This window comes from Pituophis catenifer, unplaced genomic scaffold (assembly GCF_029215685.1).
Source record: "Pituophis catenifer annectens isolate HBS135680 unplaced genomic scaffold, rPitCat1.0.hap2 SCAF_10, whole genome shotgun sequence".
Classification (NCBI taxonomy): domain Eukaryota; kingdom Metazoa; phylum Chordata; class Lepidosauria; order Squamata; family Colubridae; genus Pituophis; species Pituophis catenifer.
The window spans coordinates 7,775,600-7,790,144 of NW_027256890.1; the positions used below are offsets into that span (position 1 = coordinate 7,775,600).

General features: G+C 47.4%; 1 protein-coding gene across 13 annotated transcripts in view; it reads left to right on the forward strand.

Annotated features, from left to right (window-relative positions):
- The window catches only part of FBRSL1 (fibrosin like 1), a 610,981-nt gene that overhangs the window by 524,341 nt on the left and 72,095 nt on the right, over positions 1 to 14,545 (forward strand). For all 13 annotated transcript variants that reach the window (XM_070950588.1, XM_070950595.1, XM_070950590.1 and 10 more), the window contains one exon: positions 9,787 to 9,832. In XM_070950588.1, the coding sequence (XP_070806689.1) occupies positions 9,787 to 9,832 (46 nt within the window). The remainder of the gene's footprint in view (positions 1 to 9,786; positions 9,833 to 14,545) is intronic.

Genomic DNA, 14,545 nt, shown 5'->3' on the forward strand with positions numbered 1-14,545 from the left:
GATACAACTCTTGCCGTGTTTTGTTGGTTCAGTGGGGAGGAGGTGGGAATTGAAGCAGCTGAGAAATTAGGTGGCCTTGTCCGTGAGAGGGAGGAGAGAAAAATATGAAATAAAAATGACAGTTGCCCTGCAAGGACCCTGATCCATCCATTTCAGGAGAAATGACTCATTTGGCAGTTTCCCCTTGGCTCCCTTCCATTCTTCCTCCCCTCCCGCCACTTCTTCATCCTTTGCCAAGTCTTGTCTGGCAGGCCGTTAGGATGATAAAATGCAGGTTCCTGGCAAGCATCATAAGGAGGACTTTGTTCCGACAGGCTAAACCCGGTTGCCTTCCCCAGTGGCTGAGCTCTCTTCTTTGGCTCGACCGAAACAGAGACGCGAGGTGTGAAGGATAACCACGTCCGTTGGGTGAGGAGGGTTGCATCTAGAGCAGCGGTCACCAAACGGTGGTCCGTGGACCACTGGTGGTCCGTGAGAAAATTTTGGTGGTCTGCAGAAAAATTAATTGCATTTTTTATATTGCACTAAATCAGGGGTCCTCATACTACGGCCCCTGGGTGGGATACGTGCAATGAACGTTTTGTGTTGCTGCAGAGAGTCTCCCTCTTTGGGGTCTTTTTGTGAGAGTCAGAGGAGGGCAAAAATTCCGACTTGGGGTCTGCTTCGGCCTCCTGGTGCAGGGCTTTGGGTGAAGACTGGAGGGAAGAGCCGCTGGTGGAGAAGAGCCGGAGGGCCTCGTTCCAGTGGGACTGCCTCATGGCCTGGAACTGGCTGACCATCTCAGCCCACTGAGCCTCCGAGCGCCGGTACCTGGCCTTGCACCCCTGCAGGTCTTCCCTCTGCTTGAAAAGCCTATGCTCCTAGTCCTCAGTGAGGTGCTTCTGCTGAGCCTCCTTCTCAGTCAGATCCAATTTGAACTGAGCTGTTTTGTCCAACTCTTTCTCATGGTGGCTGCTTAGCTCCAACAACTGCTTCCTGTTGGGGCCCTATGGAACCCAAGCAGGCAGGGGAGGAGTGGCTGGGAGGGGTGGGGCAAGTAGAGGCCAGCAAGGCGCCCCTCAACATGAGTGACATCGAGTTGATCACACCCACTCAGTCACATGACCACCTAGTCATGCCCACCCAGCTGGTCATTAGGCAGATCATATTAGTGATCCGTGGGATTTAAAATTATGAATTTAGTGGTCCTTGAGGTCCGAAAGGTTGGTGACCCCTGATCTAGAGGGTTGCATCTAGAGAAAGGAGTACATTTGGGTGAGAGAAAAATAATGAATGGAAAGATGAGAGTCTTTGCTTACATTGTGTGCATTTTGCTATTGTCTTTTTGTCAGTTCGAGACCTGAGTGCCTTGTGACGGGGTGAGCTCCCGTCCTTGCCTCAGCTCTTGCCAACCTAGCAGTTTGAAAGCATGTGAATGCAAGTAGATAAATAGGTACCACTTTGGTGGGAAAGCAACAGCATTCTGTGCACTTTGGTGTCTAATCATGCTGGCCACATGACCCCAGAAGCATCTTCAGACAATGGTGGCTCCCTCAGCTAGGAAACGGAGATGAGCATAGTTCCCTAGAGTCAGACATGACTGGACAGAGGAAAACTACCTGTTATGACCCAGCTCCCAAAATACGACAAACCCTCTGAAGTTAAATCAATTATTCCTTTATTAGGAGCGCCAGCAGCCCCGACAAAAAGTTTCTCTCTCACCACAGGCTAACAAGTCTGTCCAGCAGGGAGATGAATAGTTGTCTGCCACATCTATTCATCTCCGCCCCCTGCCTTTTATCCCCAGAGCTAGGGTGGGGCTTCTCCAGCAGCAGTGGTTCTTCCGTCCCAAGGACCGGCCCATAAATTTCCACTGCTCTCCTCTCCTCTGCACATCAGGCACTTCTCCACATCTGCACATCAGGCACTGGACCCAGCTGTTCCTCCTCTTTCTCATCAGCCACCTCCAGATCTGGGGGCTGTTGACTCTCCATCTGAGGGTTGATGGACAGCCCAGGCTCCACCTCTGTCTCTGTCTCTGTCTCTGTCTCTGTCTCTCTCTCTCTCTCTCTCTCTCTCTCTGTGCCACCTCCATTCCCTCTTCCCCCTCGGAGCTCTCAGGTTGCCTTGATGCTGATCTTGACTCTCACGTCTCCGCCTCATCTGATTCGGCTACTGGAGTGGCCGGCGGGCAACAGGCCATAACACTATCTTTTTAATCTGTTTTTTTCATCTTCCCTACCTAAACCTGGCCTCATACTTTGCTGGTCACCTCCCATGCAAGACCTAAGCAGGTCCAACTCTGCTTGGCTTCTCCAATCTACCAGCGCTGGGTGAGCTCCTAGAAGGGATTTCTAGCACATGAGAAACGGTTAGAAAAAGAGGTCTTTTAAACAGCACCTTTTAATGTTGTTGTTTCTTTGTCGCAAACCATCTTGGAACATCGGTTGGGATTTCGTCAGGTTGGTTTCGTCAACCAACACCAGCTGGTTAACCTTTTGGTGCCTTTTTGATTTATTTGACTTCTCAGCTCTTCAGCCTTCGCTTTTATGTTAGGAGATTGGTGTAGTGTTTATATTCATTGCAGACCTGTTTAAGCAGCTTTTATGGCTTTGCAACGCTTATGTCTTGTTGAGTCGTGGTTTTTAGGTTACACTGTGCTTATTGGGTGGGTTGCAAATGATGTTATCTATATGCTGGTTTGACTATTATCTATCAACTATCATCAATTATCTATCTATGATCTATCATCTACCGGTTTCTGTTTCTTTTCTATTCCGTTCCATTCCATTCCATTCCATTCCATTCCATTCTATTCTATTCTATGCTATGCTATGCTATGCTATGCTATGCTATGCTATGCTATGCTATGCTATGCTATGCTATGCTATGCTATTCCATTCTTTGTCTGTCTATCTCTATCCATCCGTCCATCCACCCATTCACCCATCTATCCATCCATCCATCTATCCATCCATCCACCTACCTACCTATCTACCCACCCATCATTCCACCCACCCACCCATTGCTATCCAACTAAGTTATCCAGCCTCTCTCTCTCTCTCTACCTACCTACCTACCTATCTATCTACCTACCCACCCACCATTCCATCCATCCATCCATCTATTGCTATCCAACTAAGTTATCCAGCCTCTATCTATCTACCTACCTACCTACCTACCCACCCACCATTCCATCCACCCATCTATCCATCCATCCATCCACCCATTGCTATCCAACTAAGTTATCCAGCCTCTCTCTCTCTCTCTATCTACCTACCTACCTACCTATCTACCTACCCAGCCACCCAGCCACCATTCCATCCACCCATCCATCCATCCATTGCTATCCAACTAAGTTATCCAGTCTCTCTCTCTCTCTATCTACCTACCTACCTATCTATCTACCTACCCAGCCACCATTCCATCCACCCATCCATCTATTGCTATCCAACTAAGTTATCCAGCCTCTATCTATCTACCTACCTACCTATCTACCCACCCACCCACCCACCATCCACCCCTCTATCCATCCATCCATCCATCGCTCTCCAACTTAAGTTATCCAGCCTCTCTCTCTCCCTACCTACCTACCTATCTATCTACCTACCCACCCACCATTCCATCCACCCATCTATCCATCCATCCATCCATCGCTACCCAACTAAGTTATCCAGCGTCTATCTATCTATCTATCTATCTATCTATTCATCCATCCATCCATCCATCCATCCATTCATTCATTTACTGTATCTACCCATCCCTCCTGTCTTATCTGTCAGTCGTTCCTTCCACCTATCCGTTTTTCCTTAAAATACTTTTTTAGGCTGAACGAAATACCGTAGAGTCTTTTTCTTTTTTTTTCCTTAATGGATAATTGGTTGTCAGTTCTGGTTGCTGAGAAAACCTTGAGCAATTAATTTGAGCCGTGCTGGATTTCAGCTGGGAAAGGTAGACTGATGAAAGTAACCAGCATGCAACTAGGATGTTCTACTACAGGTGTACCAGAGGCAGGGAAGTACATATGTTAATAGCCCCACTTCGTAGTTCCTAGTAAACTCTGAGGCTTCTGCACTTACGGTATGTGCCCTGAAAATTAAACAGGTACCGTGTTTCCCTGAAAATAAGACCCTGTCTTATATTTTTTGAACCCCGAAATAAGCACTTGGCCTTATTTTCGGGGAGGTCTTATTATTTTGGAGCGCGTGGAGGAAACGAGGAAATAGTGGGGACCGGCTGTGCATGCATTTAATTATTTTCGGGGGGGCTTATTTTAGCATATGTGCTCAAAAGCCCGATTATCAGGGGAGGTCTTATTTTCGGGGAAACAGGGTATTAAAGATAAATAATGAGGGCTGAGCTGGGAAAGTTCAGGTACAGATAAGTCCTCGACTTACAACAGTTCATTCAGTGACCGTTCAAAGTTATAATGGCACTGACAAAAAGCGACTTACAACCATTTTTCACACTTACGACCGTTGCAGCATCCCCATGGTCACGTGGTCAAAATTCAGCCACTTGCCCACTGACTCATACTTACGACGGGTGCAGGGTCCCGGAGAAGAAGAGAAGAGAAAAAATGAAAGGGAGGGAGGAAAGGAATAGGCAGGGAATAGGGAATAGGGAAAAAAAGGAGGGAAGGAAAGGGGTAAGGAAAAAAAAGGAAGGGAAGAGAGAGAGAGGAAAAAGAAAGAAGGAAGGAAAGAAAGAAAGAAAAAAGAAAGAAAAAGAAAGAAAGAAAGAAAGAAAGAAAGAAAGAAAGAAAGAAAGAAAGAAAGAAAGAAAGAAAGAAAGAAGAAAAGATTCCACGTCTTCATTTGGCCACAGCCATGACTGGCGTGAGTGTGGAGCTGGCCTGCTGTGACGGGGCGCAAAGACCCACAGGCAGAGAGAGAGAGAGAGAGAGAGAGAGCCTTGATTTGGACGAGAGCTTTGGCCCGTGATCTGGGTTTCTTTGTAATGGGAACGTGCACTGCTTGCTCAAACGCCCATTTATCGTGGCAGAACGATTATCTGACAGGCGTCCTTCCGCATTACCGGCATTCAAGCTTTCTCTGCAGGGCTGATAATGATCATTTTCGGGGGTCAGCTTTATTTGCCTTGGTTTCACCGCTTGACTAATATTCCCGCAGACGAAAATCCCCTTCAAACGCCACGGTTTTAGCCTGTTGCTGGCGAACAAAGCCTCTCTGGCTTGTGGGCCTTTCGCTTCGCTCATCCCCTAAATCCTTTTCCTTGAAAGATCAAAGGCTCGAGATTGCGGGATGCTGTTTTAATTCGGGGCGTGATGAACTGAGCAATTGCGCAATTCCAGTAGACGGGAACCCTTTAATAGAGGAGATGCCGGTCGCCTAATAGTGCCGGTGGCTGATTTTATTGGGTTGCACAGCCAGAGAGGAAAGGGATGGGAGAAAAAAGGATGCTGGGGTGAGGCTAGCGGCTTGAGAGGGACGAAATGGCACCCCCTGTTTCTCCGTTCCCTGCCACAAACTCCTGCAAATAAGGAGGATCCCAGGAAATGAGAGGGAAGCAACCAGGAAAATTAGGTGGGATTCTCCCTAGATCTATTTGTCTAGCCCTCAGGTTGGTTGTCCATCGAAGTCAGTTTTTCCTCCTTGATTCATCAAGAAGAATTCTGGGCTTTGCTTGAGGGAGGGGGGAGAGACATAGGGAGGACAGGAAGGAAGGGACCGAGAAGGACAGAAGGAGGAAGGAAGGAGGGAGGGAGGGAGGACAGAGGGTGGTAGGGAAGGAAGGAAGGGACAGAGAAGGACAGAAGGAGGAAGGAAGGAAGGAGGGAGGGAGGACAGAAGATGGTAAGGAAGGAAGGAAGGGACAGAGAAGGACAGAAGGAGGGAGGGAGGAGGGAGGGAGGGAGGGAGGACAGAGGTTGGTAGGGAAGGAAGGAAGGGGCAGAGAAGGACAGAAGGAGGAAGGAGGGAGGGAGGGAGGACAGAGGGTGGTAGGGAAGGAAGGAAGGGGCAGAGAAGGACAGAAGGAGGAAGGAGGGAGGGAGGGAGGGAGGGAGGACAGAGGGTGGTAGGGAAGGAAGGAGGGAGGGAGGGAAGGAAGACAGAGGGTGGTAAGGAAGGAAGGGGCACAGAAGGACAGAAGGAAGGAGGGAGGAAGGGAGGACAAAGGGTGGTAGGGAAGGAAGGAAGGAAGAGCAGAGAAGGACAAGGAGGAAGGAAGGAGGGAGGGAGGGAGGACAGAGGGTGGTAGGGAAGAAAGGAAGGAAGGGCAGAGAAGGACAGAAGGAGGGAGGGAGGGAGGACAGAGGGTAGTAGGGAAGAAAGGAAGGAAGGGGCAGAGAAGGACAGAAGGAGGGAGGGAGGAAGGGAGGACAAAGGGTGGTAGGGAAGGAAGGAAGGAAGAGCAGAGAAGGACAGAAGGAGGGAGGAGGGAGGGAGAGATGGAGGACATGGTGGTTGGGAAGAAAGGAGGAAGGGAGGGAGGGAGGACAGAAGGAGGAAGAAAGAAAAGGGCAGAGAAGGACAGAAGGAGGGAGGGATGGAGGACAGGGTGATAGGGAAGGAAGGAAGGAAGGAGAAAGGAATGGAGGACAGAGAAGGAGGGAGGAAGGAAGGAAGGAAATCTGAAATTTACTGCTTGACAGCATACGGAGAAACCATCCTGCCAAGCACAGTGTTTTATTCACTGCAGGGTCGGCATTAAACAAAATCTTGGCAGGGAAAAAGAATGCCTCCCCTCCGTTTCACTCCTTCAGCAGCAAGAGGTGATTTAAGCATTAGAACCTCAAACGAGGAGCTCTTCCCTGAAGAGAGAGAGAGAGAGAGAGAGATGTCACCATATCTCAAAAGCATTTCGGGGCGGGTGGGTTATTTTTGCCCAGTGAAGCAGAGAGATAAGATGGAAAACAAGGCTCCAAATTTCAGTCAAACAGCCATTTCCTCCCCTCCTCTTCACGCTACTTGTCTTCGCACCCGCAGCTTACAACCTCATGCCCCGAAGAATGGCTCTGACCCACCGTTTTCTCTCTCTTGTAAAAAAGAAAAAAGAAAAGAAAAGAAAATCCGATTCCGGAGGCCAAAAAGAAACCAGAATAGAAAAAAAAAAAAAAACCTCCCCCTTGATTCTTGCAAATCTCCTGGGTCACGGCCCAGAACTGTTAGCCTGTCTGGTTAACGTTTCTCCGCCGTGTTTATCCCATTTCCTAAACCTCTGGCTATGAAATATGCGCCGCTCTAGAATCATTCATAAAGCACATCATAACACAACAAGCCAGGACGGAATAAAATCAAAGATGTCGGGAAAGGAAACCAGCCTAGCTGAGCCATAAGTTTGGCTTCTTAACGTTTATTTTATTTATTGTGAAACTCAGTTCTATCCTTGGAGATACTTACAGTAGTGGCCAAAATTGTGGAAACCTTTTGGGAAAAGTGTATGTTCTAAAACTGGCTAATAACACCACTTTTCTTTTGGAGTAGTACCATCAAATTATATATCCATGGAAAAATACTTTAATCAAGAAGGTAGTGCAATACCTTTTACGAAGGATTTGCTATTAGAATAGCAGTTACGGTAGAAAGAAGAAAAAGTGAAACACGTAGAAAAAAGGAGAGATACAAAAATGATCACCGTAGAAAAAAGGAGAGATACAAAAATGATCACCATGTCAGTTAATACTTCGTTGGGTAACCTTTAACATGAATGACAGTCTTACAACGTCTTCCCATGGAGTGAACCAAGTCTTTTAGTTCTGCAGCTGTTCTAATTTGAAACCAAGATTGAAGGATGGCTTCGATTAACTGGGTTTTATTGCTAGATCGCTTCTGACTAACAAGTTTCTTTAGTGGGCTCCATAGATTTTCCATTGGGTTAAGGTCTGGGCTATTCCCAGGCCATTCCAGCAGTGGAATAGGATGATCTCCCAAAAAAAGGTGGTGTTATTAGCCATCAAACCTCAAAAATACACTTTCCCCAAAAGGTTTCCACAATTTTGGCCACTACTGTAGATTACAATTCTGACCTGGGCTAAGAAGTAAATCTAAATTGAACTGTACTCACCAAGAGCTCTTAGGACAAACCCTTCGGATGGCAATACTGCTACAGGCAATTTTCAATAGCTCATTTAGCAACCGTCCAAAGTTATGGCAGCAGTGGGGAAAAAAAGAGTGAATTATGACTCTTTTTCACACTTGTGACCATTGCAGCCTCCCCCCCCCCCCCCATCATCCTATGTGATTCACATTCAGACGCTTCGACAACCGACTCACACTTACGACAGTTGCGCTGTCCCGGGGTCATGTCGTCCTCCCCTTTTTTGTCGAGCAAAAATCGACGGGGAAGGCCGTGTGACCAGCTTAACAACCACGGTGGTTCCCTTAGCAGCCGTGGCGAGAAAGGTCGTAAAACGGGGAGGGGGGGCAAAACTCACTTTTGTCTCACTTAGCGACAGAAATGTGCTTGGCTCAGTTGTGGTCGTAAGTCGAGGGCTTGCCTACAGAGTCCTTTTCTAGAATATGGCAGCCCTCTCCCCACCCCCAATTAAAGTTGTTTATCTGCTTTATTTATCGTTTGGAATGGATGTTCTGTTTTGCAGAGGGGGGAAATCAAGCTTTATAAATTAGATTTCGGGAAACTCCTATGCAGATAGATGGGTGGGGGGTTTTTTCCCCCTCGACTGTACGTTATTGACATCTTGGCCCAAAACTGAATATCCCTGATTAACCAGAAGGCTGTTTACAGGGTTTAGGTTAATTGGATTTCTTAACAACTTCCTGGGGCTGAAACGGAGCATGGATGGGGTTTCAAAAAAAAAAAGCAGAATGCTGCCTGGATATATAAACAGGAGGAAACCGTTTTACATAATAATCGGATTAGTAGAGAGCAGGTATAATCGGCTGCAGTTGTGCAGTCCCTTACAAAATGAAATACGATGGTAGTGGACCTTTGATTGACAGACGTTTCATTTGTAAGTTTCTTAAGGCAGATAAAATTTTAGGGAGGATCTGTACAGGCCGTCCTCGACGTACGACAGTTGGTTTAGTGATGGTTCAAAGTTACCACCATGCTGAAAAAAAGGTGATTTACGGCAATTTGTCACACTAACAACCATTGCAGCAGCAACATCTTCTTTTAATGACCCCATAATCCCTCGCAGGGTGGAGTCTGGGCAATTGAATGGAGCTAGAAGAGTGCTTACTGGCCGGATGCCTTTCCTGTCACCAGTGCGGAGTTTTGTTCAGCAGATACATTCTCATTGTGCTCAGAGAGAGGAATATCTGCCTCTACCTAGGATCGAACTCACAGTCTCCTGATTGTGAGGCGAGAGCTCCACCTCTAGGCCACCGCACCACTCATACAACCATTGTAGCATCCCTGGGGTCAAATTCAGACATGTGGCAACTGACTCAGATTTATGACGGTTGCGGGGGGTCATGTGATCCCGTTTTACGACCTTCTGACAAGCCACGGGGAAGGCAGATTCACTTAAGAACCGTGTTGCTAACTGCAACAGCAGCAGGGCTGTGGCAAGAAAGGTGGCAAAATGAGGCAAAATTCACTTGATGACCATCTTGCTTAACAGCGGAAATGCTGGGCTCCGTTGTGGTCGTAAGTCGAGGACTTACCTGCATTCTCTTAAGCCTTGATTTTGAATGCTGTTCTGTCTTCTCCTGACACTCTCTCTGTTTTGTTTTGTTTTGTTTTTTCATGTTTCCTGTATAATGTTATAATATTGGCCCGTTCTCCAGATGTGACGTGCAACCCTTCGGTCTCAAAGTTTCCTTCTGTCGTGGCGGTTGGAGAAATACTGAATCCTTTTTCTCTGGTTGTGTCTTTCAGGCATCGGAAGGTTCCGAGAAGCTGTTCACCCCTCCAGCGACGAAAGGTAGGTCAAGATCGAAAAATGCTTCTCGGGTGTTTGGTTAAAACTTCTTTTTGTGCTTCCGGAGACAACTCTTCCCAGAGCTGGGAACTTGGAAGAATATCCTGGCCATCAACCCGCAAGAAATCTCCCTTATCTTATGGTTTCTCTCCACCCAACTGTGTAGGCCAAACCCAGAAGTCGGCTCCGTCAGAAGACTTAAAATCACTTTTTATTAATATTGGCTGTAATAGTAGAATCTTCAAAGTCACCCCACCCCACCCCCTTATACTCATGTGAATTAGTGGGGGGTGTCTGCCTTGGTATTTGCTCACGTTTTGGGCTTCAACCATGTATTTCACCTTGTCGCTCTAGAACAGATTTGGTCTATCTGTCAAGGTTATTGTCAGTTGTTTTGTCTAGATGGCTTCAGTTGTGGAGATTCTCATGTATGATAAAGTGAGTTATTTCCTCCTTTCCTTCTTTCCTTCCTTTCTTCCATCCATCTCTTTTCTCCTTCCTCTCTTCTCATCTCTCCTTTTCTTTCTTTCCTTCCTTCCTTCCTTCCATCTCTTTTCTCTTCCTCACCTCTCCTTCGTTCCACCCATCCATCTCTTTTCTCTTCCTCTTCTCCCTTCCATCCATCCTTCCATCTCTTTTCTCCTTCCTTTCCTTTCCTTCCTTCCTTCCATCCATCTCTTTTCTTCTTCCTCTCTTCTCATCTCCTTTTTTTCTTTCTTTCCTTCCTTCCTTCCATCCATCCATCTCTTTTCCTCTCTTCAAGACATCCATCTCTTTTCTTCTTCCTCTCTTCTCATCTCTCCTTCTTTCTTTCTTCCTTCCTTCCTTCCATCCATCTCTTTTTTCTTCCTCTCCTCTTCTCATCTCTCCTTCCTTCCATCCATCTCTTTTCTCTTCCTCTCATCCTCATCTCTCCTTCCTTCCTTCCTTCCTTCCATCTCTTTTCTCTTCCTCTTCCTCATCTCTCCTTCCTTCCTTCCATCCACCTTTTCTATTCCTCTCCTCATCTGTCCTTCCTTCCTTCTATCCACCCATCTTTTTTCTCTTCCTCTCCTCTTCTCATCTCTCCTTCCTTCCACCCATCCATCTCTTTTCTCTTCCTCTCTGCTCCTCCCTCCCTCCCTTCCATCCATCCATCCTTCCATCTCTTTTCTCCTTCCTCTCTTCTCATCTCTCCTTCTTTCTTTCTTTCCTTCCTTCCATCCATCCATCCATCCATCCATCCATCCATCCATCTCTTTTCTCCTCTCCTCCCTCCATAAAATACCTACCTACCTGCCTACCCATCCTTCCTTCCTCCCTTCCTTCCAGCAGCATATATATTAAGATTGAATCTTGACAGTTTTTCTTCACATTCCTTTTCTGGTTAATTTTTTTTTGGGGGGGGGGGGTAAATCCTCTTTTCGTTGCTAAAGCACCCATAACATTTCCTAAGATTAGTGATTAGTTGTTGTGTTTTTTGATGGACGAAAAGCAAACACAGCAATTGTTGATTTGGTTTCCACTCCGGTCAGTCCTCTTCTTCACCTGTGTTACATCGGTGGAGCACTGGACTCTTGAACAGCTGGTTTTCATCCATCTTGTGAGTCACTCAATAGTGTTTAGAGAACAGTTAGGCATCTCTTCTCTTCTTGAGCATGGAAGTCCACGTCCTTGACTCTTGGTACTTTCATCCATCAGTCATTCTTTGATCATTTCCTGGTCTTTGGCACGTGATGGTTTCAGTCTGCCCTTGGCAGGCTGTTGCATTTCCACGCAGCTGTGCATTCAGATGGACTGTGTATACTTCATCAGAACCATCATATAGTTCATTAAGCTTACTATCCATCCTGATCATCACAAGAGGACAATTGGTAAGAGGCCTGGAGACTAAAACATATGAAGAACGGCTGCAGGATTTGGGTTTGACTAGTCTAGAGAAAAGAAGGACCAGGGGGGGGACATGATAGCAGCATTCCGGTATTTGAGGGGCTGCCCAAAAGAGGAGGGGGGGTCAAATTATTCTCCAAAGCACCTGAAGCAGTGATGAAATCCAAATTTTTTTACTACGGGTTCTGTGGGCGTGGTTTGGTGGGCGTGGTGTGGTGTGGGTGTGGCTTGGTGGGCGTGGCTTGGTGGCAGGGGAAAGGATACTGCAAAATCTCCATTCCCACCCTACTCCTGGGGGAAGGATACTACAAAATCTCCATTCCCACCCCACACCTGGGGGAAGGATATTGCAAAATCCCCATTCCCTCCCCACTCCTGGGGAAGGATATTGCAAAATCCCCATTCCCATCCTACTCTGGGGCCAGCCAGAGGTGGTATTTGCCGGTTCTCCAAACTGCTCAAAATTTCCACTACCGGTTCTCCAGAACCTGTCAGAATCTGCTGGATTTCAACCCTGATTTGAAGCCAAGACAAGAAACAATGGATGGAAAACTAACCAAGGAGAGAAGCCACCTGGAATTAAGGAGAAACTTCCTGACAGTGAGGATAATTAACCAGTGGAACATCTTGCCACCAGAAGTTGTGGTGCCACACGTGCCATAGGTTCGCCATCACAGATCTATAGGATGCAACCTAAAAAAAGGCCATCCTTTGGATGAGAATCCTTCAGCAGAATTGGATCAGTTCTGTAGCCACTTATCCCAGGATTGCAGAATTACAGAATTAACAAGCATTGGAAGGGACCTTTAGAGGTCATCTAGTCATGGTGGCTCAGTGGCTAAGATGCCGAGCTTGTCGATCGAAAGGTCGGCAGTTCAGCAGTTCGAATCCCTTGTGCCGCGAATCCCTTGTGCCGAGTAACGGGGTGAGCTCCCGTGACTTGTCCCAGCTTCTGCCAACCTAGCAGTTCGAAAGCAGGTAAAAAATGCAAGTAGAAAAATAGGGACCACCTTTGGTGGGAAGGGAACAGCGTTCCGTGCGCCTTTGGCATTGAGTCATGCCGGCCACATGACCACGGAGACGTCTTCAGACAGCGCTGGCTCTTCGGCTTTGAAACGGAGATGAGCACCGCCCCCTAGAGTCTGGAACAACTAGCACATCTGTGCAAGGGGAACCTTTCCCTTTTAGTCCAACCCCTTGCAGAAGCAGGAGGCTCTGTATCGTTCCCGACAGACGGCTGTCCAGTCTTTTCTTGACCCCCCCCTCCCCCCCCCCCCCCGTGATGGAGCACCCACAACTTCTGAAGGCAAGCTGTTCTGCTGTTTAAAGTGACACACTCTGCGTGTGTTATTTAAACACACGCCCACATAAGACACATACACACACATACAGAGTCTTAACCCACATTCTCCCAACGAGCAGCTTGTAAATGCAGGCGGTTGGAAGGGCTGGAGGTGCTTGGATGTTAGTGGAAGCGCTTTTATTTTGTCCGCCCTGCCAAAGAAATTCGCCTCGGGTCAAGCAGGAGAGATTTCTCGTTAAATGAAGCCCTCTGCGATTCCCCTGTCTTGTCGGATCCACAACGGGGACCTGGTTGGTCGGTCGGCTCAACCCGGCTACATAATTTGGTTGCTGCCAAGGAGTCAAAAGCCGTTTTTTTCCCCCTGCTTCCCCCCTCCTTTTTCCTGCTGTGCTAACCTGTCACCATAAATCATTTTAAAGGCTGGAAATGCAAAACCTCGGGAGAGAAGCCATGCTGTTTATTCCAGAGGGGTCCAAGGGGGTGTGAGGAGGATTTTGGGAAGGGAGGGGCCCTTTCGCCTGGTGGTTGTTGGCTAGCGGGCTAACAGTGAAATGAAAACTAACACTCGTGTTGAACTTATTCGGCCTTCTAACAGCCTTCTCCTTCCATCATCGAGGGAGGGAGGGAGGGAAGGAAGGAAGGAAGGAAGGAAGGAAGGAAGGAAGGAAGGAAGGAAGGAAGGAAGGAAGGAAGGAAGACAGGTATTTGGTAAAAGTGAAAGGCAGGGAAGGGAGGGAGGGTGGGAGAAGAAAGGAAGGAAGGGAAGGTATTTGGTAAAAGAGTGAAAGGGAAGGAAGGAAGGAAGGAAGGAAGGAAGGAAGGAAGGAAGGAAGGAAGGAAGGAAGGAAGGAAGACAGGTATTTGGTAAAAGTGAAAGGCAGGGAAGGGAGGGAGGGTGGGAGAAGAAAGGAAGGAAGGAAAGGTATTGGTAAAAGAGTGAAAGGGAAGGAAGGAAGGCAGGATATATTTGGTAAAAGAGTGAAAGGCAGGGAAGGAACAGAAGGAAGGGAAGGTATTTGGTAAAAGAGTGAAAGGGAAGGAAGGAAGGAAGGAAGGAAGGAAGGAAGGAAGGAAGGAAGGAAGGAAGGAAGGAAGGAAGGAAGGAAGACAGGTATTTGGTAAAAGTGAAAAGCAGGGAAGGGAGGGAGGGTGGGAGAAGAAAGGAAGGAAGGGAAGGTATTTGGTAAAAGAATGAAAGGGAAGGAAGGAAGGAAGGAAGGAAGGAAGGAAGGAAGGAAGGAAGGAAGGAAGGAAGACAGGTATTTGTTAAAAGAGTGAAAGGGAAGGAAGGAAGGGAAGGTATTTGGTAAAAGTGAAAGGCAGAAAAGGGAGGGAGGGTGGGAGAAGAAAGGAAGGAAGGGAAGGTATTTGGTAAAAGAGTGAAAGGCAGGGAAGAGGGAAGGAAGGAAGGTGGTAAAAGTGTGAAAGGCAGGGAAGGGAAGGAAGGAAGGAAGGGAAAATATTTGGTAAAAGAGTGAAAGGCAGGGAAGGGGAAGGAAGGAAGGTGGTAAAAGTGTGAAAGGCAGGGAATGGAAGGAAGGAAG